This window comes from Canis aureus, chromosome 28, assembly GCF_053574225.1.
Source record: "Canis aureus isolate CA01 chromosome 28, VMU_Caureus_v.1.0, whole genome shotgun sequence".
Classification (NCBI taxonomy): domain Eukaryota; kingdom Metazoa; phylum Chordata; class Mammalia; order Carnivora; family Canidae; genus Canis; species Canis aureus.
The window spans coordinates 37496790-37518732 of NC_135638.1; the positions used below are offsets into that span (position 1 = coordinate 37496790).

Below are 21943 nucleotides of genomic sequence, written 5' to 3' on the forward strand. Positions count from 1 at the left end.
ATCGCAGTAACCGACACAGCACGATTTGAGCCAGCGATGCCCCCTTTATTTTAATCAGGTGGACTTAATCTCGTTTCTCTTCTGCTAGCATCGACAAAACACTCGGGAGTTCTTTGCCCCAAAAGAAAAACAAGTCTCGCCCTCTGCGGTCGGTGTTGGGCGCGCGGGTGGACCTGACGCCCTCGGGCGGGGGCTCTCCAGGGGCGCGGGGGCGGCCGGGGCGCGGGGGCGGCGGCGTGGGGTCCGCGGCTCCGCCCCCGCCCGAGGGGCCGGGCCGGGCTGGGCGCGGGGGCGGGGCCTCCTCCCGGCAGGTCGGGTCCCGCGGCGGCACCTCGAGGCGGCCCCGCGCTCCGGCCCAGACGCGAGCTCCGCACCTTTCCGCCCCGGCACCGCGGTCTCCGCGCACCACCGCCGGCCCCCGGCCCCCGGCCCCCGGCTCGGGCTTCTCCCGTCCCGACCTGGACGTGGCGGGTCCTGGCGACCCTCGCGGGCGGAGCCAAGGCCCCTGTCCCGGGCCCAGGGGGCCAAGCCCGCGGCCTCAGCGCCGCTCCGCCCCCGCCCGCCCCCGCCCGCCCCCGCCCGGAGACCCCGAGGCGCGCAGGCACCAGCCTCGGCGGCCCCGTCCCGGCGCTCCCGCAGCCGGACCCGCCCCGGGGCACCTCCGCGGCCCCCGCGCGCACCATGCGGCCGGCGCCGCTCCTGCTCGCGCTGGCTTTGGCCCTGCCGGGGGCCCCGGGGACGCCCCGCGGAGGCAGCGCAGCCCGGGCCACGGACCGCGAGCCCAAGCCGTGGCTTGTCCTGCCGGCGGCCCGGCCCGGCCCGGCTCCCAGCGCCTCCCGGAGCACCGGTAAGGAGCCCCCCTCCCTGCGGCCGCTGCCCCGATCGGGGCTTCAGGAACCCGGGCTCGAGCAGAGCAGAGCAGACCCAGAGCCTCTGCGGAGATCCGTTCTCGAGGACAAGAGGTGATGAGTTGATTCCGTCGGGCGCCCCGAGACGTAAGCGGCAAAACCCCGTCGCCGAGGAACCGGCGCGCAGTGGCCCTTCCGGGGACCGAGGCCCTTCAGGCGGCTGCCGGGGCCAACGAACCCCGGGTTCCTGCGCAGCCGCCCCGGCCGAGGGCACCGAGCTGCACCCACGGGCGCCTGGTCCCGGGTCTGGCCTCGTCTTGAGAATTCAGTAAGAGCCTGCCCGGACACACACGCGCGCACACACACTCACACTCACACTCACACACTCTCCCCGAAGGAGCTCAGCGATGCTCCTTTGACTCCACCTTCAAGCCCACTTTGGAAGGTTGAGGAAGGCGCGATTCGGAACAGGCCAAGGTGGCTGCTGTGAACTCGGACCCGCCCACCGCCAGGCTCCAAATCTGCTTTGGGCACTCCGGTCCCTGGCTTCTTAGATGGAAAAACGAGGGGGAAAATAGCCAATGTAGAGGTCATGAGACATCCTAAGGTCGGGAAGTCCAGTGTGATTCGTAAATGTGAAGGCCCCAGGGCACAGTGAGGGGTGGGGTGCAGCAGCGCCGGGCACCCAGGGCAAGGATTAGAGAAGCTGCCGACGCGTGTCTGTGTTCAGAGACTGGGCCATGCAGAAGTGACCCTCTTCCAGGCCATCTGCTTGCTACAGGGACCAGCCCAGCCGGGGCTGCCTGAGGAGGCCCAGCAGGCTCTGCCTTGCTGTCACCTCCTAAGTCTTTTGCCTCATACTTTTCACGTTTTTGAGAATGCAAAGAGTGAATACTTGGTATAATTTTTTGTTCGTAAAGGTTATGATATAAATCTATAGTTATTTCCTCCACAGAGTTTCACTGAGTGCCTGTCACATGCCAGTCATCATGCAGAGGCCACCCACAGGAGCAGGCAGCCAGCCATCTGCCCTCTCTTTGGACACATTCTGGGTGTGGAGGGAGGGAAGGATGGTGCACAGGTTTACCTGTGCAGGGGAAGGCAGGGGCAGGTGTGAAGCAGAGGAAGGTGATGGCGAGAGCCTCAGAAGCTGAGGAGGCTTGTTGAGCAACCCGTGCCTAGGACTGGAGCAGAGCTTTCCAGGGCTAGCCCAGAGCCTCCAGGGAGGGGACACGGGACGGGGTGGGGGTGACTACAGCAATGATGAGGTGATAGTGCCACACCCTTTCATATATGTGGACTTGAAATTATTGTGAGCCCAAAGATTTATCCCTGGCAATAGTTCAGAAATAGCCAGAGTAAAACTAGTGAATGACCAAAATTGCAATTGGTTGAAGTTTATCGTGCATGCACCGAAAAGAGAGTTTGTGCATCAGGCACACTCAAACCAAAACATGGTAGAGGCCCAGGGTATATTGTTGCAAAGCAGCCTGTATAGTGAGAAATCAGTGACCATTTATTCTTCACAGTGATTGAGCATAGTATTAGAATTAAATGTCTAGGACTTGGTTGATAGTTACCTAATATCAACATTGGGAAACAGTTTAAGTTTTGCTTATGATTTTTAGAGGCATACGCAAGAAATGACCCAGGTCAAGTTAGCCTTGCAAAATAAGCTAAATTGAGCTTTGTTTGTATGACAAAACTGGTTTTGTCTGCTCAGAGAATTTTCAGAGCTAGTCTCCATTTGGTTTTGATTTTAACGTCTCAGAGAAAGAAATGTAACTTTGGAATGAAAAAAGGGTGGAGAAAGTCCCAACCCATAGAAACGTTGATGTTAACACATTATTTCAGACCTGTTTCACTTAACAGAACTTTTCTGCCCAGTCACAGATTTGTGGGGGTGTTTCTTGGTTTTCTAAGAAAGTCCTAACTTCTCTTGGAGGCGGATATTCCAGTCCTCTTGTGGCCTGCCCCACCTGCCTTCTGTGGTTCACACAGGGCACCAAAGGAGGTGCCCCTGTGCCAGCCACACAGATTCAGGCTGTTTCCTACAGATGCCAGCTGATTCTTTGCCTCTGCTACTTTGAAGCCTCCAGGAATGTGCTTCTCTCATCTCTCCAAATTCTGTCTGTCCTCCTAGGCCCTGTTCCTTTGTGCAATCTTTGTAATTATTTCTAAGTTCAAAAATACCAAATCCTAAATTTGCTTTGCAACCATCCCTACACAAAGGATGGAACTTGGATTTGCATAATAGTGGAATTTTACGTGTTACAACCTAAATCCCCTCCATTTCAGTCTGTTACTATTACCTCTGCCCACTAAGCCAGTCCTACCCGGTGAATAAAATTTCTTCCACATGAATAATAAAAATAATTTTTCCCTATTTTTGCGCGTCACCATGAAGGAAGGACAGGTGGGTCTTTTTCTTTTCTTCAGATGTGTCTTTTAAAATATTTTATTTGCAGAGTTACTGGAAGCTGTTTGTTTTACTGAAAAACAGTAATATGGGGAGAAGTCAAGATGAAAAGGTGATGTGTGATATTTTGCTATGTATACTTGGCAAGTCTGATCACCAGAGCACTCCTTATGAGGAGCCAGAACGAACTCACATGAACAAATTTCTGCCCATTCAGAGTATATTTCTAAGTAGTAATTTTTGTCTATTTGTAGGATGTCAACTTTAAAAGTAATTGATTTATTTTCCCTCAAAGTCTGATTAGATTTTATGATTTAATCTGTGCCGTTTCTGAGTCATGAGCTCATTTCCTAGCATTTATGACCAAGTTTAGACAACATGACATCCGCTGCTCTTAATACCTTCTAGAGCAGTGGTTCCTAGAATGAGGCCATATACCTCAGAATCAACTGGGAGGCAAGTTTTCAATGTAATTATTGCATTTACCCCAGATATCCTAAATCTCTAAGTATAGCCTGTATCTGTACATCAAAAAGCTCTTGGAAGATTCTTGTGTACATTAAGTTTTTAGAATCCCCAGAGACTTTTAATTGAGGAAAGGGGGAGGAAAAAAGTGGTATATCAGAATCCTCTGGAACGTTTCTTTGAGACAGAGACAATTCCTGACTGGCCTTCACAACCCTGGCCACACTTCTCTTTCTGTAGTACTATGTCCACTTCCTCATCCCCACATGTACCTACGGCACCATGGCTCATTTTCCAGCGTGTTTGAATGATAATTTGCTAAAAAAAAAAAAAAAAAGAAAAAAAAAAAGAAAAGAAAAGAGAAAAGAAAAAGCCTTCCTTGGTCTGCCAGCCTTGGGAGCATGGCCATTAGGTCCCTTTTTAGGGAAGCACTATACAAGAACTATGAAGACCTGTGGTATAGGGAGCTTTATGTAAACCAGTGTTAGCCAAATGTTCTCTCCCCACCCTTCTCTTTCTTTTTCTCTTTTACTTTCTCTCTTCCTCTCTTTCTTTTTTCTCTCTTTCTCTCTTTTTTAAAAATCTAGCATTTATTTGCGGCTCACAGAACTGGTTTTGAAGGAGTCCACTTTGGAAAACATTGTTTTGGCCACTGCACGCAGCCCAGCTCTACCTTAGCATCTGGGGGACACAGTAAAGTGCACAGAAACAAAGTTGATTTAAGGGCAGAGCACTGGGGAGAGGCCACTTATCAGACTGCCAGTCCCCCTCCTCTGGCCTTCCTCTTCCTTGACACAAAATTAGGTCAGTTCATAACCCTACAATGGTTTGTAAGTGTTCAAGCAAAAGGAAGAGTCACGGGTCTGTCACTTTAAATTGAAAGTTAGAAATGATTAAGCTTAGTGAGGAAGATGTGTCAGAAGCTGAGAGAAGCCAGAAGTTAGTCCTGTTGCATCAGTTAGCCAAGATGTGAATGTAAAGGAAGTTCTTGAAGGAAAGTAAAAGTGCCATTCCAATGGTGAGCACATGAGGGATAAGAAAGCGAAACAGCTTTACTGCTTATATGGAGAAAGTTTTAATGATCTGGATAGAAGACCACACCAGCCACAACATCGCCTTAAGCCAAAGCCTAACCCAGAGCAGGGCCTTGTCTCTCTTCAGTTCTGTGAAAGATGAGACAGATGAGGAAGCTGCAGAAGAGTCTGAAGCTAGTAGAGGTGGTTCATGAGGTTTAAAGAAAGAAGCTGTCTGCATAACATAAAAGTGCAAAGTGAGGCAGCAAGTGCTGATGTAGAAGCTACAGCAAGTTATTCAGAAGATCTAGCTCAGATCATTAATGAATGTGCTACACTAAACAGATTTTTCAGTGTACTCTTCTTTTGGAAGAAGATGCCATCTGGGACTTCCATAGGTAGAGAAAGGTCAATGCCTGGCATAAAGCTTCAAAGGACAGGTTGACTGTCTTGTTAAGAGGCTCATGCAGCTGGTGACTCTAAGTTGAAGTCAATGCTTATTTACCATTCCAAAAATCCTAGGGCCTTTAAGAATTATGCTATGCTTTAGAAATGGAACAATGCCTGGATGACTGCACATCTGTTAATATGGCTTACTGAATATTTTAAGCCCATTGTTGAGATCTACCTACTACTCAGAAAAAAAAAAAAAGATTCCTTTCAAAATGGTACTGCTCATTGGCAGTGTCCCTAAGCTCTGACAGAGCTGTACAGTGAGATTCATGTTGTTAGTATGCCTGCTAACACAACATCCATTCTGTAGCCCATGGATCGAGCAGTAATTTTGACTTTTAAGCCCTGTTATTTAAGAAAGGCATTTCACAAAGTTACAGCTGCCAGTTAGTGATTTGTCTGATGGATCTGGGCAAAGTAAATTTGAAATCCTCTGGAAAGGATCAACTTTCCAGATGCCATTAAGAACACTAATGAGGGGATCCCTGGGTGGCTCAGTGGTTTGGTGCCTGCCTTTGGCCCAGGGCACGATCCTGGAGTCACGGGATCGAGTCCCGTGTCGGGCTCCTGGAGCCTGCTTCTCCCTCCTCCTATGTCTCTGCCTCTCTCTCTCTCTCTCTGTCTACCATAAATAATAAATAAATAAATATCAAAAAAAAGAACACTAATGATTCATGAGAAGAAGTAAAAATATCAACATGAGCAGGAGTTTGGAAGAAGTTGATTCTGACCAATATGGATGACCTTAAGGGGCTCAAGACTTCAGTGGAGGGAGTAAACTGCAGATGAGGTAGAAATAGCAAGAGAATTAGAAGTGAATCTGAAGATGTGACTGGATTATTGCAATCTCATGATAAAACTTTTACAGGTGAGGAGTTAGTTCCTATGGATGAGCAAAGGAGGTGGTTTCTTGAGATGGAATCTACTGGTGAAGATGCTCTGAATATGGTTGAAATGACAACAAAGGATTTAGAATATTACATAAACTTAGTTGATCATCAGGGTTTGACAAGATTGAATCCAATTTTGAAAGAAGTTCTATGTGGCTAAAATACTATCAAACAGCATCACATGCCACAGAGAAAGCATTCATGAAAGGAAGAATCAGTTGAAGTAGCAATTTCATGGTTGTCTTAGTGTATTTTAAGAAATTGCCACAGTCCCCTCAACCTTTAGCAGCCGCCACCTGATCAGTTAGCAGCCATCAACATGTAGGCAAGACCCTCCACCAGCAAAAAGACTACAGCTGGCTGAAAGCTCAGATGATGGCAATAGAGTATTCTTTTTTTTAAGATTTTATTTATTTATTCACGAGAGACAGAGAGAGAGAGAGAGAGGCAGAGACACAGGCAGAGACACAGGCAGAGGGAGAAGCAGGCTCCATGCAGGGAGCCGGACGTGGGACTTCATCCCAGGTCTCCAGGATCAGGCCCTGGGCCGAAGTCGGCGCCAAACTGCTGAGCCACCCGGGCTGCCCCAGAGTATTTTTTAATTAAGATATGTACATTGTTTTTTTAGACATAGTGCTATTGAACACTTAATAGACTGCAGTATAGTATGAACATAACTTTTCTATATACTGGGAAGCTAAAAACTCATTTGGTTCACTTTATTATGGTGGTCTGAAACTGAACCTGTAACATCTCCAAGGTATGCCTGTATCTACCACCACTCATGTTTTAAGATGTACTGGGATTTGTTTTGATCAGGCATGGCAAAATGTGGAAATTATTGTTGTGAAGGAAGAAGTTTTACTTACAGTTTCCTAGAAACAGGAGGCACAGCATGCCTCCAGGGCCACACAGGAAAGCACAGGTTTGGTCGGAAGCAGAGTGAGTGAGGAGAAGGAGCAAGAGCCTTTATCAGTGGTTTCTTCAGGAAAGGCAAGGAAAGTGGGTTTAGGATCGGCTAGTTTAAATAATTTCAGTGGGCTCTGGGGTGTAGGATGCTCTGCAATTGTCTGGTTCCTGGCTCTGGATGATTAAGGCAGGAGAATATTGCCTGGAGTATGAGAGTTGGATGAGGGAGGTCGGTGGGGGTGTGGGCTCTGGATTGGTTGGTGTGCAAATGAAAGGTGGGCTTGCAGACTTCCTGTCTCTAGAAATTGGCTAGTTCTGGGAGGGGCCATCTCTCCAGGGCCAGCAAGGCCTTAGATATCAAAGCATCAGAAACACAGAAACTAGAAAGGCATGATTTCACCTTCTTCTCCAGCTTTGCCTGGGTGTTGGCTCACCCTTCAGTCTCTGTTCCTTTCTACTGTGCATCTGCTGGACCCTTGGATGCTTTGCTGCTGTTGACTCCTCCCTATCTTATGTTTCCACAATTATTCCTGCTTTACTCTTCTTTCTCTGACCACTCTTCTTTCTCTCCCTGACCACCTGTCTTTTGGCTTTCTTGTAAGGTGCATCTCAGGGTTCGGTTCCCAGTCATGAATTTTTTGCACACAAAATGTTCCCTTGTGTGATCCCATGCACCTTTATAGTTCCAACTATTGCTTCTGTGTGGCCCTTCTGTATCCTTTAAATGCATACATCCACTCTTTACTGAATATCTCCACTGCAGGAATTTCAAACTTGACCTTCCCGCATCTCAACCATGCATCTGCCTTACTACTTCTGGTCTCAGTAAAAAGGCTATGTTTCTCAGGTGGCATGAATTGACTATTGGATTAACAGCACTGTGGGGTTTTCCAGTGGTTCAGTCTGTTGACAAGCTTCTAACTACCTAACCCAACAAGAGCATAGTAGCAACAGACCCAACAGGATCTGGATCCTGTTTACTGCTTGCACCAATCTACTGACATTTTGTACTTTTTACAGTTTTCTGGACTCATTTGATATTTTGTCCTTAGGTGACACACGACATCACATTAGAATTTTGTCATAATATTTTATATTATATATAAATAATATATATAATATTTCATAATATTTTATAACTTATAATTTAGGATTTGGGAAGCTGCTTTAGAAATTATTTAGTATACCTCAATGTATAAAGGAAGAAACTGAGACATCTTTGAAAGTGTGTGGCTTGGCACAGCGTTTTACTTTGGTTGAGAAGGAGAGTGACTGTCAGGTTAGGAGAAGTTAGAGCACACATTTGGGTACAGAGTGTGATTCAATATGGCTGTATTTTCTAACTCAGATAATTTTAAATAATTTGTGTCCTTTGTAGAATCATTGGTGAAATATTACAGTTAACTGCGCATTCTAAAAATATATTCTATCAAGTACCATATCACAATTTTAGAAATAATTTAAACACAAGGTGTATTAAAAATCAGGTCACCCATATATATCACACATATATGTCCTTGCTCTGTCAGATGAGAGAGCCTTGAAGCAACTGTACCCCAGTAGCAACAAGTGCACCTATTACCCAGATTTCGGTTTCTAATACCGTTCTCTAATAAAGGGAATAGACTCTGTGGAGAAATGGCTGAGACCAAGATTGAAGCAAAGAATGATTCAAGATGAGCCTGCAACATCTGGTAGTGCTAGAAAGTAAAGAAGTGATAAAAATGCAAAGCAACACTGACACGACCAACTAGAAAGAATTCTGATGACACTTTTTTACCAAAAAAGAATTCTGTGTCTTGTCTTCTAATAATCACAAACTACAAATACACATTAGAAGTAATAATGTTATAGCTTATTGATCAACAGGTACTTCAGTACTGGGTATGCAGAAGTTCTGTACCTTGCTTGGAAGATTTAGATGATTGCTTTCACACTTGACCTCCTGTGAGTTCTTGTTAAAGTGATTTTATAGCATTGGGCCTGGAATTCTGTATTCCCTACAAGATTCCCAAAGATCCATAGAACTGAGTTATAAAGTCAGCAGCCACTAAGAGCTATAAGGGTGCCCTCTTGGGAGCTGATGCTGCTCATCTAGGGAACATACTTTTGAAAAGCAAAAATTTTGAAAAAAAAAAAAAAAAAAACCCAAGCAATTAGTTTGAGTTTACTTCATTATCCTGAGTATAATTCGCAGCTGAAATAGCATTAGGCCCCTCAAAAGTTACATATAAAGAGATTTAATCTCCTTATTTAAAAATCTTAAATTCTAATAAAAGAGGCATGATGTAAAAACATATATTAGCATATATACAAATATATGTAAGTACAGATGCCATGTAATTATACAAGGACAGAAGAAAGTACATACCTTATGACAATGTATTTAAAAATCCTACAGGTATTTTTTAAAGATATTGCTTGCTTGAGTATGTTTATCATTAGCTTTTTTCTCTCAAATATTTAATAAATTTCAGTGTTTTTCAAATACTGATATTTCCCATGAGCAATTTTCTCAACACTGGTGTAATAAATCTGGTTTTTATTTTTGAAAGTGGAACTGCTTTTATATATTGAGAAAGAGAATAGTTGTGCCATTTCTATCTAAAGGAAGTGATAACTCAAGAAACTATATACTAAAAATTTCAATTTAGGTACCTGAAAAATGCATAAAATGAAGGAATGCCCTTCAATATCTAATACAGTACAGATGATCAATTAACATGGCTTTGTAAAGAATCAATCAAGTAAGAGCAAATATCTTTATGATAAGATATTAAAAATTATATGGAGGTAGAAATGAACACTAAGCATTTCCTATTATTTTGTTTTCTAGTTGTTCTGTGTTACAACTTTTTATTCCTCATAATCTCTGCTCATTTAGAAAAATTTTAATTTAAATTCCAGTTAGTTAATATACAGTGTAATATTAGCTTCAGATATACAATATAGTGATTCAACACTTCCATACATCACACAGTACTCATCAGAGCAGGTGCCCTCCTTAATGCCATCACCTGTTTCACCCATCTCCCATCCCCCACACCTTTGGTAACTGTTCTCTATAGTTAAAAGTCTGTTTCTTGGTTTGCCTTTCTCTCTTTTCCCCCTTTGCTCATTTACTTTGTTTCTTAAATTCCACATATGAGTGAAATCATATGCTATTTGTCTTTCTCTTATTGACTCAAAATATAAAATGCTTCATGAATTTGCATGTCATCCTTGCACAGGGGCCTTGCTAATCTCTGTATTGTTCCAATTTTAGTATACATGCTTCAGAGGTGGGCACAATCTTTGCTCATTTTGAACCAGAGAAATAGGAACAAGAAATAAGCCTGTCAGCATTTATATACATATATGTATATGCAAGTCTATTTCTTCATAAAAATATTCTTGTACACTTAAAATTGATGATGGTGGCCGTTGTCAACTGTTTTGGTTAAATAAAACCTAGAAATTTTCACAATTAGATGAATGAGATAGAAGTTTTTGGGATTCTTGTCATGTATTACTAAGAGATCCTTTTGTTTTTAATCCATTTGTGTATGTAATTTTTTATACCTTGTAGTTAGATGCTAGAGGAATGAAGTATGTGTTTGAGGCTTGTGCTGTCCAGTATGGTAGCCATTTGGTACATGTGGCTATCAAGCACTCACTATGTGGCTAGTCCAAGTTGAGATGTGCTGTAATTGTTAAATACATTTCAGATTTTGAAAACTTAGTATAAAATGTAAAATGTCTTATTAATAATTTTAGAGTATGGAATATGTGTTGAAATGATAACATTTAGGTTATATTGGGTCAAGCAAAATATTAGGTACATTTTAAAAAAGATTTTTATTTACTTATTTGAGAGAGAGAGAGACAAAGCAGGAGCAGGGGGAGGGGCAGAGAGGGAGAAGCAGGCTCCCTGCTCAGGGTGGTACTCAATCCCAGGATCCTGGGATCATGACCTGAGCAAAAGGTAGAGATGCTTAACCAACTGAGACACTCAAGCACCCCTGTTAAGTAAATTTTACCTATTCCTTTTTACTTTTTAAAATGTGGCTACTAAAATATTTGAAATTAAATATGTGACTTACATTTCTATAGTGGAGATTGCTTTTTAAGATTATTTTCCATCAGAGATCAACCATCTAATCTTGTTTGGGAGTAGTTCTCTCATATTCGATTGCTCACTTAATATTTTGTTGATTAAAGACTATCACAGGTGCATTTAACACTAAATACAAATTCAGTTTCAATCAGCTAGTTTTTTATTGAAAAATTAGTACAGATTTATGTTCAAAATTAAAATTAATAATGAGTATGCATCAAAAAGTACCTCTTCTCTCCTACCCCCGGAATCCTACTTCTTGGTGCTTTTCTGCATGTTATGGTGACAGTCACCATTACAGTTTTAAATACAAATTGCAGTGTGCTACAGAGCAGACATTGGCAAACTTTTTCTATAAAGGGCCAGATAGTAAAAATTTGGCTTTTTGGGCTCTCTGATCTCTGCAACAACCACTCAACTTTATATTATAGCACGAAAGCAGGCATAAACCACATGTGAACAAATGAGCATGGCTGTGTATCAATAAAACCTTACTTGCAAAAACAAGACATAGGGCAGGATTTGACTCCTGAGGCTAGTACTATTCAATAGAAATACAATAACTTATCTTTAAACCTTTTGACTTATTTCTTTGCATCTATTCTTGTTTCTCCATACTCGGCATTATGATCTTTTAAAAATGCATCTTGACTGGGTCATTCTCTTGCCTAAAAGTTTGACTTCTCATCACTCGTAGAATTAAGGACAAAGCTTATAAAGGACAGTAAGGGGGCACCTGGGTGGCTCAGTCAGTTAAGCATCTGCCTTCAGCTCAGGTCATGATCCTGGGATCCTGGGATCCAGCCCCAGTCAGGCTCCCTGCTAAGCGGGAAGTCTGCTTCTCTCTCCCTCTACCTGCTACTCCATCTGCTTGTGCCTTCTCTCTTTCAAATAAATAAATAACTAAATAAATAAATAAGTAAACTAATCAATTAATTAAAAAATCTTTTAAAAAGGACTATAAGGCCATCTGTGTCTGCTGATTTAGCTGACTTCTCTCTTCCTCACCTTCTTTCTCTCTTAGCCATCCTGGACATTTGTCAAATATTTGAACACACGTAATCTTTTCCTCTGCAGAGACTTTTTGGCCTAGGGTGCCCTTCCTATATCCTATTACCTAGATATCTCTTGCTATTCACTTACGTGTCAACTTAAATATCAGTTTTCTGTTTCATTTAGGTCAACCTGCTTTATGTTCCTATATTGTGTTTGTACTTTGAAATGAAAATTCAAGTGTATTAAAAGTATGGTTTTCTTGGTGTCCAATACTCAGCTCAAGCAAGGCATTGATTGTTTCCATTTGAAGGTAACAACCTACTTGAGGAATCATTCTCTCGGCTTTTAATTTCTTAGACATTTGCCAGATGCTGCATTCACAAAGCAGTGTTGTACAACCCTGCAGGTGATAACAGATGAACAAAACATTGTCTCTTTCACCAAGAAGCCCACAGTATTGCGGTGGAGACAGACATGTGTCCAGACAGTATCATGCCAATCAGAATGTGACAATTGCCTTTATAGAAATTAGGAAGTATGCTATGAGGGTGTAGAAGAGGGCTACCATCCTGAGTGTCATCATTGTGCCAGGTCTACAGATTAAAATCATAGCTGAAAATGCTTTTGGAACTGGAATTATTTATAGTCTTTGAACACGCTTTAGCCATAGAATTCCAACTGCACTCAACTGACTCAGCTTTCAGAAAGGACCAGATGAACTACATTGCTAGATAAACTGTGGAGTATTGATATCACAGGAGCCAATTTACTATGCTTGCTTTCACAGAAACCAAGTTCAGGCTGGAATATAATTAATTAGAACACCAAAATATTCATATAAAGAAATACTTAGATCTTCACTGTTGCTTTGTTTTTCTGAATTAGTATGGATAGTTTGTAAGTGCAGATGTTTATTGAGAGTGAGAAGGGAGCTCCATTCCAGCTGCATTCCTATCACCTTGACTGTGCTGCTCTGGACTCACACTGGGCTGCCAGGAGCAAGCAGCTCTGTATGCAATGAAGGGCTCTCACACTCCTCATTAACTGTAGGATGTACAGGGCTGTTAGAATTCCCATGTCTTCATTCTACACTGCCTGTCTCAGCAAGGTTACACAAATCAGTGTGGGCATTCAGACTCTTTTATAGGGAAGTGAAAAACTTTCACAGCCCCATTAGACTCATATGATGTCTGACATGCGCAGTAGTACATCTATGATAAGGACATTGCAAGTTTAAATCTATAACTGCCAATGAACATTAGGTTCAAAATTTTATTTCAGTTTTCTTTTCCACTAAAAGGATTGCATATACTCCCAAATTGTTTTTTTTAAATTAAAACAATGTTTTCTGGATGGTATATTTATAGTGACTACAAAGTGAAGAGTGAGATGTAGTTCAATTTTTAATTTCCACTTATTTAAAATGCAAAGCCCTTTAAGTGGGACAGCATCGTGAGCTGGAGAACATTTCACTTCATTTATTCTGGCTATTGTGGGGAGAGTGGGTTGGAGGAAGTAGAAGACCTGTCAGGAGGATGCTGCCTAGGCACAGTCACAAAAGTATGATGGCTTGGGACTAGTCTTGTGTTAATGAGAGGAAACGAAGTGCATGGGCCTTGGGTAATTTCTGGAGGTGGCATATGTAAAACGAAGTGATGGGTTGTGTACAGTAGAGAGGGAAAGAGGAAAGTCAGGCATACCTTCTTGATATCCAGCTTGAGCAAAGGGTAAAGAGTAATGCCATGTATGAGACCAGGGAACATGAGGGAGAAATAGGTCTGGCATAGCAGATCATCAGTTCTGGCTATGAACTTTTTAGAAGTCTGCAAGTTTCCTTAATAGAGTAGTAGAGCAAGCAGGTAGCTCTGGGGGAGGTCTGGAGCCCCAGGGAATGGTCAGGGCTAGAGATACTGATTTAGAATCAGCTGCCATCAGTTCATGTGCTGGGTGGTTGTCATTATAACCTATTTATAAGGATATTTTTAATGGTGGAAATGCATCCAAGAAATTTTAAAGCTTTTTTTCTTTTCAGAAACATTCCCAAGAGATTTGAATTTAAAAGACAAATTCATAAAGCATTTCACAGGTAAGCACAAAATTTATCCATGATTCCATTAAATAAAAAAGATTTTTATGCAAATTACTGTGATAGGCATTAGGGATATGAAGATAAATATCTGTAAGAAGCTCAACAGTCCAGTTAGGAAAGTGGACAAATGCCATCAACTTGTATTAACAGTAATATAAACCAGATTTTGGTAAATGATAGAAGTGTAAATATAGTTATAGGGATGCACAGAAAGTGAATAATTTTACCAAAAACTACCAAAAAAGGCTTATTGTGGACACGATATTTAAGTTGAGCTCTAAGTGGTGAATAGTATTTTCCTGGATGAGAGAAGCATTCTGGTCAGAAGGAATTCTTTGAGAACTTGGTAGTCTAGGGGCAGGACAGGTAGATGGTGTGGCTGTACTGTGGGGTAAGTTTAGGTAAGAGGTGTGTGTGGCCACTGGGCAAAAAGTATAGCTGAAAAGGTAGGTTGAGTCATATTGTAAAGAATCCTAAGTGGTATAAATTCTAGGGAATTTAGACTGTGCTCTCCAGCCAGTGGGGACAATAGAAGTTTTTTGAATGGGGGAAAGACAGACTTTCATATGCTTTTTTTTTTTTTAAGATTTTATTTACTTATTCATGAGAGACACAGAGAGAGAAAGAGAGAGAGATCGAGGCAGAGACACAGGCAGAGGGAGAAGCAGTCTACATTCAGGGAGCTCGATGTGGGACTCAATCCTGGGACTCCAGGATCATGCCCTAGGCGGAAGGGAGGCGCTAAACCACTGAGCCACCCAGGGATCCCTCTTTTTTTTTTTTAAGATTTATTTATTTATTTGAGAGACAGAGATATATATATATAGAGAGAGAGCACAAGGTGAAGCCTGGGGGTGGGGGGTTTGGAGAGGTGCAGAAGAAGAGAGAGAAAAAGTCTTAAGCATACTCCACACTGAGCTCAGAGCCTGACAGGGGGCTCAATCTCATGATCCTGAGATCTCGACCTGAGAGTCGAGAGTCTGACACTTAACTGACTGTACCACCCCGGTGCGCCCATATGCCATATCTGAAGCACAGATGAAAGACTCTCTCATGACACTCTTTCGTTCTTCATATCAACTTTGTGAGTCATTGGAAATCACCCTGTGCCTCAAGTTCTAGCAAATCACTAAATTATTTTGAACCAAGCACCCTCACCTTCACCATTGCTGTTGCCTGGCTTTTCCTAATCATCCCAGCTCACTTTCATTGTTTTACATCTCAGGCCTGTAGTTTGGGAAAGATACGGTTTTCTCACTTAACCAAAGCCAGTGGCCATATTTGCTAATTAACTTCAGAATGATGGTTGTGAGCATGAAGCCAAACCCACTTAAGCCCCAGCAGGTGTATCCTTACACCTAATTTCCAAGTGTTGAGTGTTTCTAGCCACTCTGTTCACAGCACTGTGGGCCCTTCTACCATTTCCAAAACATCAGACTGAAAGTGGGGATGAGTTTTGGTGGGGACTCTCTGGGACTTGTGGCAATAAATAAGGGAAGTCTCAAGGCCCTGCTCACTTTACAACAGTTTGACACTAATAAGACACAAATTACTATAATTAGAAAATGGAAAGTATGTAATCATTAATTCCTATTACACAAAAAACTGAGGAACAGAAGTGTGAATGAAGGATATTTATTTTTTATTCTTCACACCTACTTGATTTGCTTTGTACAGATTTTTTTTTCTGTGTAGAGCTTTTCCCTCTTAATTATTCTGAAGAGTTCTTCAGAAACTGAAGTTTCCATTATGTGAAATGTTGATAATTGGTAATGAATTCAGATGATTTTTCACAGATTACAATTTATTACCTCCCACAGAGCTGGGGTAAGAAGTGCTCTCAGATAAGTTCTTTTAAGGGCATGGAAGGATGTTAAGTTGCAGTTGTATTATTTCCATCCATAAAGTGCTAGCAAATTTGTTTGGAAAACATGCCTATGTTTATCATAATCATTCTTTCTCTGTCTACCAGGACCAGTCACATTTTCAGCTGAATGTAGCAAACATTTCCATCGACTCTATCACAATACCAGGGATTGCTCAACACCAGCTTGTAAGTAGTTTGGATAGTCTTTTCTTTAAAAAAAAATCTTTATCCAACAATAATAAATGCACATAATTTTAAACTTCAACTGTCTGTGGCTGGGAATAGACTAAACATCGTATGAGATGCTATTTATAACACTGACGGTACTCAAATGAAGGCTTGTGTGTGCTGTTGACAGTGCAAGGGATGGAACTGCGTTGTAATTGGAACTATATTCAAATCTGAGAATAGCCAGATTTCCTCTAGGATCGAAATGTTTGTCAGGATTTAAACCTTTTATCATTTTTCAAATTCCTTGGCATAAATGAAAAAAAAAATAAGATGACTATGAAGTATATAAGTCAGAATTTCCTCTTAAGTTATTTTAAAGTAAATAGTTTCATGCTGTATCATTTTTACAATGAGTGATAAATTGTTCTGAATAATGGTAGCATAGTGTTTTAAAGGTTGCCCTAAAAAATTATTTTGGACATTTAGGTTTCTGAAGTTAATATTAATATCAAACGTAATATTTAAATACTATCATTGAAACTGCCCGAATTGGGATCATGTGTGGTAATAATTCAGCTGGTTGTTTTAAAAGTCCTTTCTAAACCTAAACTTCCCTTTTAAGGGAAATGATTTAAGCATTTTGATTCTTTTTAACTAGGTTGGTCATCTTGAAGCATGTTTAATTTTACTCAAGATGTTGAGTCAGAATTGTTGTAAGTTTTTCTAAAACTGCTTGTGTTCACTGATGAGGGGATATTAATCATACTGGAATCAAAGCAAGCTGACTAAGTGGTAGCACAGCATAGGGGAGAAAGCTCACTCTTTGAACTCAGGCTACTCATTAGTTATGAGATTCTTGACATTTGGATGCCGGTTTTTCATCTCTGTCTTTAAACTGAGAGAACAGTAACATCTCCCTCCTTGTGTTATGATAATTAATAAGAAAGCCCAGGTTGAGCATTTATTGTGTTCGGTGCTTATTAAATTTTAGCTCTTGTTAGTAATTAGTGACAATAGTAGCATGGTTTTCCCCACATTCTTAGAAATACAGAATTTTAATCATCTGAATTCATTACCAATTTTCCTTTAAATGTTTTTTTTCTAGATTACAAGAGATGTGCTAGATTGCTAACAAGATTAGCAGTGAGTCCCCTGTGCTCACAGACCTAGAAGACTTGCCCTATGAGTATGTATTTATTGATTTTTTTCTTATTCTGTTTAATAGGCTTTCTTAAGAAATTTTGAACCATTTAAAAAATCCAGGTAGCTGATTTTAGCAACACCTAAAGAATTTAACCTGTGGATTTTATACTTAGTGTTAAAGCTTGGTCTAAATGCGTAGACTCCTTTATTGAGTTAATTAAAAATGCCCTCAACAGTGATTAAATTAAGATAAGCAGCTTTTGGGAAGCCTTATCAGTCCTGAGTGATTTTCAAAAGTATTTCAGTTTTTACGTTATATTATTATTGTGCAGAAACCTCATGCAGATAGACATTAGATGAACAAAACTAATTAAGCTCTACCTTTTTTTTAACTGGTCAAAACCAGTAGCACTGGTTTCTAAAATTTTGGTTTATGCAAGATATATAACAAAAAAGAAAGTATTGTAAGAGTAAAAGAAAAAGCAAGGGATCAAAATATAATGAACATGTAATCATCATCTGCTCTAGTATATACTTTACCAGAGTGAAATGGTAAGTCAGAATTTTCATTCTGGCTACATTATCCTAGGAGCCCTAGGACAATAAAGTATTTGGATAACCTAAATAAATGCAATGAAAATTATAATATTTATTTACAGAAATAGATTCAATACAAGTGACTGAAAGATATTCCTTTGTTTTTTTTTCCTTCAGAGATTTTTCTACCTGTAATTCTTTCCCAGGGCAGAACAAAGCTAACACATTTTTGGGTCAGTGTTTCAGCACCACGGACAAGTCCCTTTGAAGAAACTTTCATAGCTTGTGAGAGTAGAAATGGAAGTCACAGAATACGTATAATATAGAAGTATCTGTGACTATCTCGATTTGGCCTGTATAAATTAATCTGCACCAAGTAACTGCATGGGGATTTACTTGTCTTTCAGGTTCATTGTGCCAATTAATTACTAAGACAATTCTGACTTCTTGTTACTATTTAAAAATTTTTTTTTTAAATATTTTATTTTTTCATGAGAGACAGAGAGGCAGAGACATAGGCAGAGGGAGAAGTGGCTGTCTGTGGGGAGCCCGTTGTGGGACTTGATCCTAGGACCCTGGGATCACAACCTGAGGCAAAGGTAGATGCTCAAACACCGAGCCACCCAGATGTCCCTGTTGTTACTATTTTTATTCTTATTTAAAAAAGCAATGATAAATTAATGGTAATAATTGGCACTCTTAATTCTGCATATTTATAGTTGCAAACTTTAAAAAAAATCTCTTTCTCTTTTTAAGAAAAATTTATTTGTTTTAGAGAGAGAGAGAGTGCAGCAGGGAGGGGCAGAGGGAGAGGGAAAGAGAGTTTGAAGTAGATTCTGCACTGAGCATGGAGCCCAATTTGGGGCTCGATCTTATGACCCTGAGATCATGACCTGAGCCGAAACCAAGAGTTGAATGCTTAACCAACTGCACCACCCAGGTTCCCCCACAAATTCTCTTTTTTTAGATTAAGAAAATGAGCTAGATCATTTTAGTGTTCAGTGGCAAGATACTTAAATTAATAACTCTCAATATATCTCAAAACTTAAATAATACAAAAAATGAATAAATAAAAGAAAATTCATTAGGCTATTGAAATGATCTAAGTCAAGGCACATTTATCTTTCTTTGTCTTACTATATTTTATGTGAATGAGTAAACTTACATAAAGTCCAAAAACAACATAATAACTACAAAAATTCTCAAAAAACAAGTACTGTACTTGTTTCTCCTGGGACTAGATTCATGGCAGACAGAGCTGATAAATATTCTCCTTGGGAATTTCAGAGTTAGAGATTTAGTGATTTTCTTTATAGGAGTATCTGTTTCTAATAATTTATTCAACAAAGTATTAGAAACAGAGTATTACAGATTAATAAATTTTGTGAATATATATGTAAGTGAGGTGATGTCAAATTCATATTTTGGTTTATTTAGGTATCATAAAACTGGGACTCTTGGGTGGCTCAGTGGTTGAGTGTCTGCCTTCAGCTCGGTTCATGATCCCAAGTCCTGGGATTGAGTCCCACATCGAGCTCCCCGCAAGGAGCCCGCTTTTCCCCTGTCTATGTCTCTGCCTTTCTCTGTCTTTCATGAATAAATAATATCTTTTTAAAAATTTTTATTTATTTTTTAAATTTTTTATTATTTTTTAATAATAAATTTATTTTTTATTGGTATTCAATTTGCCAACATACAGAATAACACCCAGTGCTCATCCCGTCAAGTGCCGCCCCTCAGTGCCCGTCACCCAGTAACCCCAACCCCCCCGCCCTCCTCCCCTTCCACCACCTCTAGTTCGTTTCCCAGAGTTAGGAGTCTTTATGTTCTGTCTCCCTTTCTGATATTTCCTACCCATTTCTTTTCCCTTCCCTTCTATTCTCTTTCACTATTATTTATATTCCCCAAATGAATGAATATAAAGTATCTAAAAGTACTGACTGACTCTTCTTCCCCTTCACACAAACATTAGCCTGTATTCTCAGGATTAGTTACAAATTGAGCCCACAGGTTCTTTAAGCAAAATAAAATAAAATGCAACTATATTAAAACTATGCATATTTTTGAGTACATTAGAAACCAGATTATAAATGACATTTTTCTTCTTTCCCTGACAGACATTTCTTAAGAATATAAATCTGATTTGACGAAAAAAAGTGCCTGGAATCATATTAGCTGTACGAAGAGATGAAACATCTGATTTTATGGTGTATTAAAATGAGTAAAATAAGAGACTTTTCAAAAATAACTGATTAGTTTTGTCCTACCGTACAGTGCAGTCTTTCTTTTTTTTTTTTTTTTCAGTGCAGTCTTTCTTGATTTATCTTTGTGTATAGATAATTTTGAAAATTCTAAAAAACAAAGTTTAAATCACACAGTGTATATAGAATATTAAAAAGTATGCCATCCTTTTATTTTTGCTAGATATATATTATTTTCTTACTTGATTAATGTTCCATATAGGTATGGATTAAATATTTAATTATGTAAATTATATCTGACAGTGCCAGTAAGAAATGATTTTTGGTATATGATTTAAGTAATATGTTTGTTGAATAATCATGTATGAAGTCCACTTTTATAATGCTTTTTAATAATATTTAAATACACTTATTCAGAATTTGTCTTTAATTGCACTAATTTGAAATATAAATTTTATTAAAACTGAAATTTGAAAAATCTGTGTTGTTTTTTTTGAATTTTTGAATTGAATATATTTGTAGCAGAGGTTTACTATTGAGATATGATTACTATATATGTATATTTATATATAAATATGCATTTCCTAGATAGGTAACTAGTCTCCTGAGAAAATTCCTATCTTTTTGAAGTTTGAGCATATGGTAGTGCTGTCTTAAATAAAAAGAGGAGAGAAATGTATCATGGAGATAGGAGAATATAGGGGTTGCCTGGATGCTCTGTTTAGAACTTTTTAAAAAAGTAATCTCTGCACCCAGTGTAAGGCTTGACTCACAACCCTGTGATCAAGAGTTACATGCTCCACCCACTAAGTTGGCCAGATGCTCCCTGTTTACAATTTAACAACATATTCTGATACATTAGAATAGTTTCATGTAAAAACAACAATGAAAAAATGAGAACCCTACAATAAAATATTAGAAAACCCCCATCCTTTTATTTTTTATTGCCATTTTTAAAGATTTTATTTATTTGAGAGAGAGAGAACATGAGTGTGATTGGGGGAGAAAGGGCAGAGGCAGAGGGAAAGGGAGCGGGACAAGCAGACTCTCTATTGAGAGAGAAAAGCCCTATGTCAGGCTTGATCCCAGGACCCAGGATCATGACTTGAGCTGAAGGCAGCCACTTAACTGACTGAGCCATCCAGGCACCCAATCCTCATCCTTATAAAGTAGACAAAGCAGGGCATTGTCAGTACAGTAATGGACTTTGCGCTGCTCGTTTCCACTGTTTGTGTTGGTGTCACAGATGCAGTGTGTCTGCACTAGCCAGCGCTTTTCTTTTGCAGTACCTTTGGTCTCTCCCATAGCTGGTGTATCCTGTCTTTGTATATAAGCATACATACTCCTTTATCCATCAGCAAAACAAACTCAAAAATGCCCTTTGGTTTCAGGAATACTGTGAAACTAGATTTTCAATTTTTATTTTTATTTATTTTGCCTATGGGCAAAGACAAATAATTATGTTTAAAAAACATCATGGGAGGGGCAGAACAGAATTTTGTGATAATGCTATGTAATAAAGAATGGGAATACCATATTTTTAGTTCATTGCACTTAACATAGTAATTATGATATTTACAACATTTAGAAAAATGAAGTAGTTTTTGCTCATAACCATTTAAGAGCTGGTGCACTATTTTTATAAAAGTGAAGAGGCGATTGAATAATCACAAGTAAGAACTTAATGATGAGACATATTTGGCTGAAATCAAGAAAATAGCCTAAAGAGCTTCATGATTAGTATGGTTTCAATAAAATACATGGTTTCAGATGGAGTTCTGTGAAATTAGATTTTAAGCGTTCCCATAGATGACTGCTGTGCCTCAGAAATGTATTCTATGCCATA

The 21943-nt window shown here is 40.1% G+C and overlaps 1 protein-coding gene and 1 non-coding gene across 2 annotated transcripts; one reads left to right on the top strand and one right to left on the bottom strand.

Moving 5' to 3' along the window:
- Positions 1 to 681: 681 nt before the first annotated feature.
- On the top strand, positions 682 to 20575 carry ALKAL1 (ALK and LTK ligand 1). Its single transcript, XM_077876153.1, has 5 exons — positions 682 to 847; positions 14122 to 14175; positions 16151 to 16231; positions 17322 to 17402; positions 20014 to 20575. Exons 1-4 carry the CDS (start codon positions 682 to 684, stop codon positions 17384 to 17386), a joined length of 366 nt encoding a protein of 121 aa, XP_077732279.1. The 3' UTR covers positions 17387 to 17402; positions 20014 to 20575.
- On the bottom strand, positions 10183 to 10286 carry LOC144300701 (U6 spliceosomal RNA). Its single transcript, XR_013367505.1, has one exon. It is a non-coding gene; the product is annotated as a U6 spliceosomal RNA (small nuclear RNA).
- Positions 20576 to 21943: the final 1368 nt, after the last annotated feature.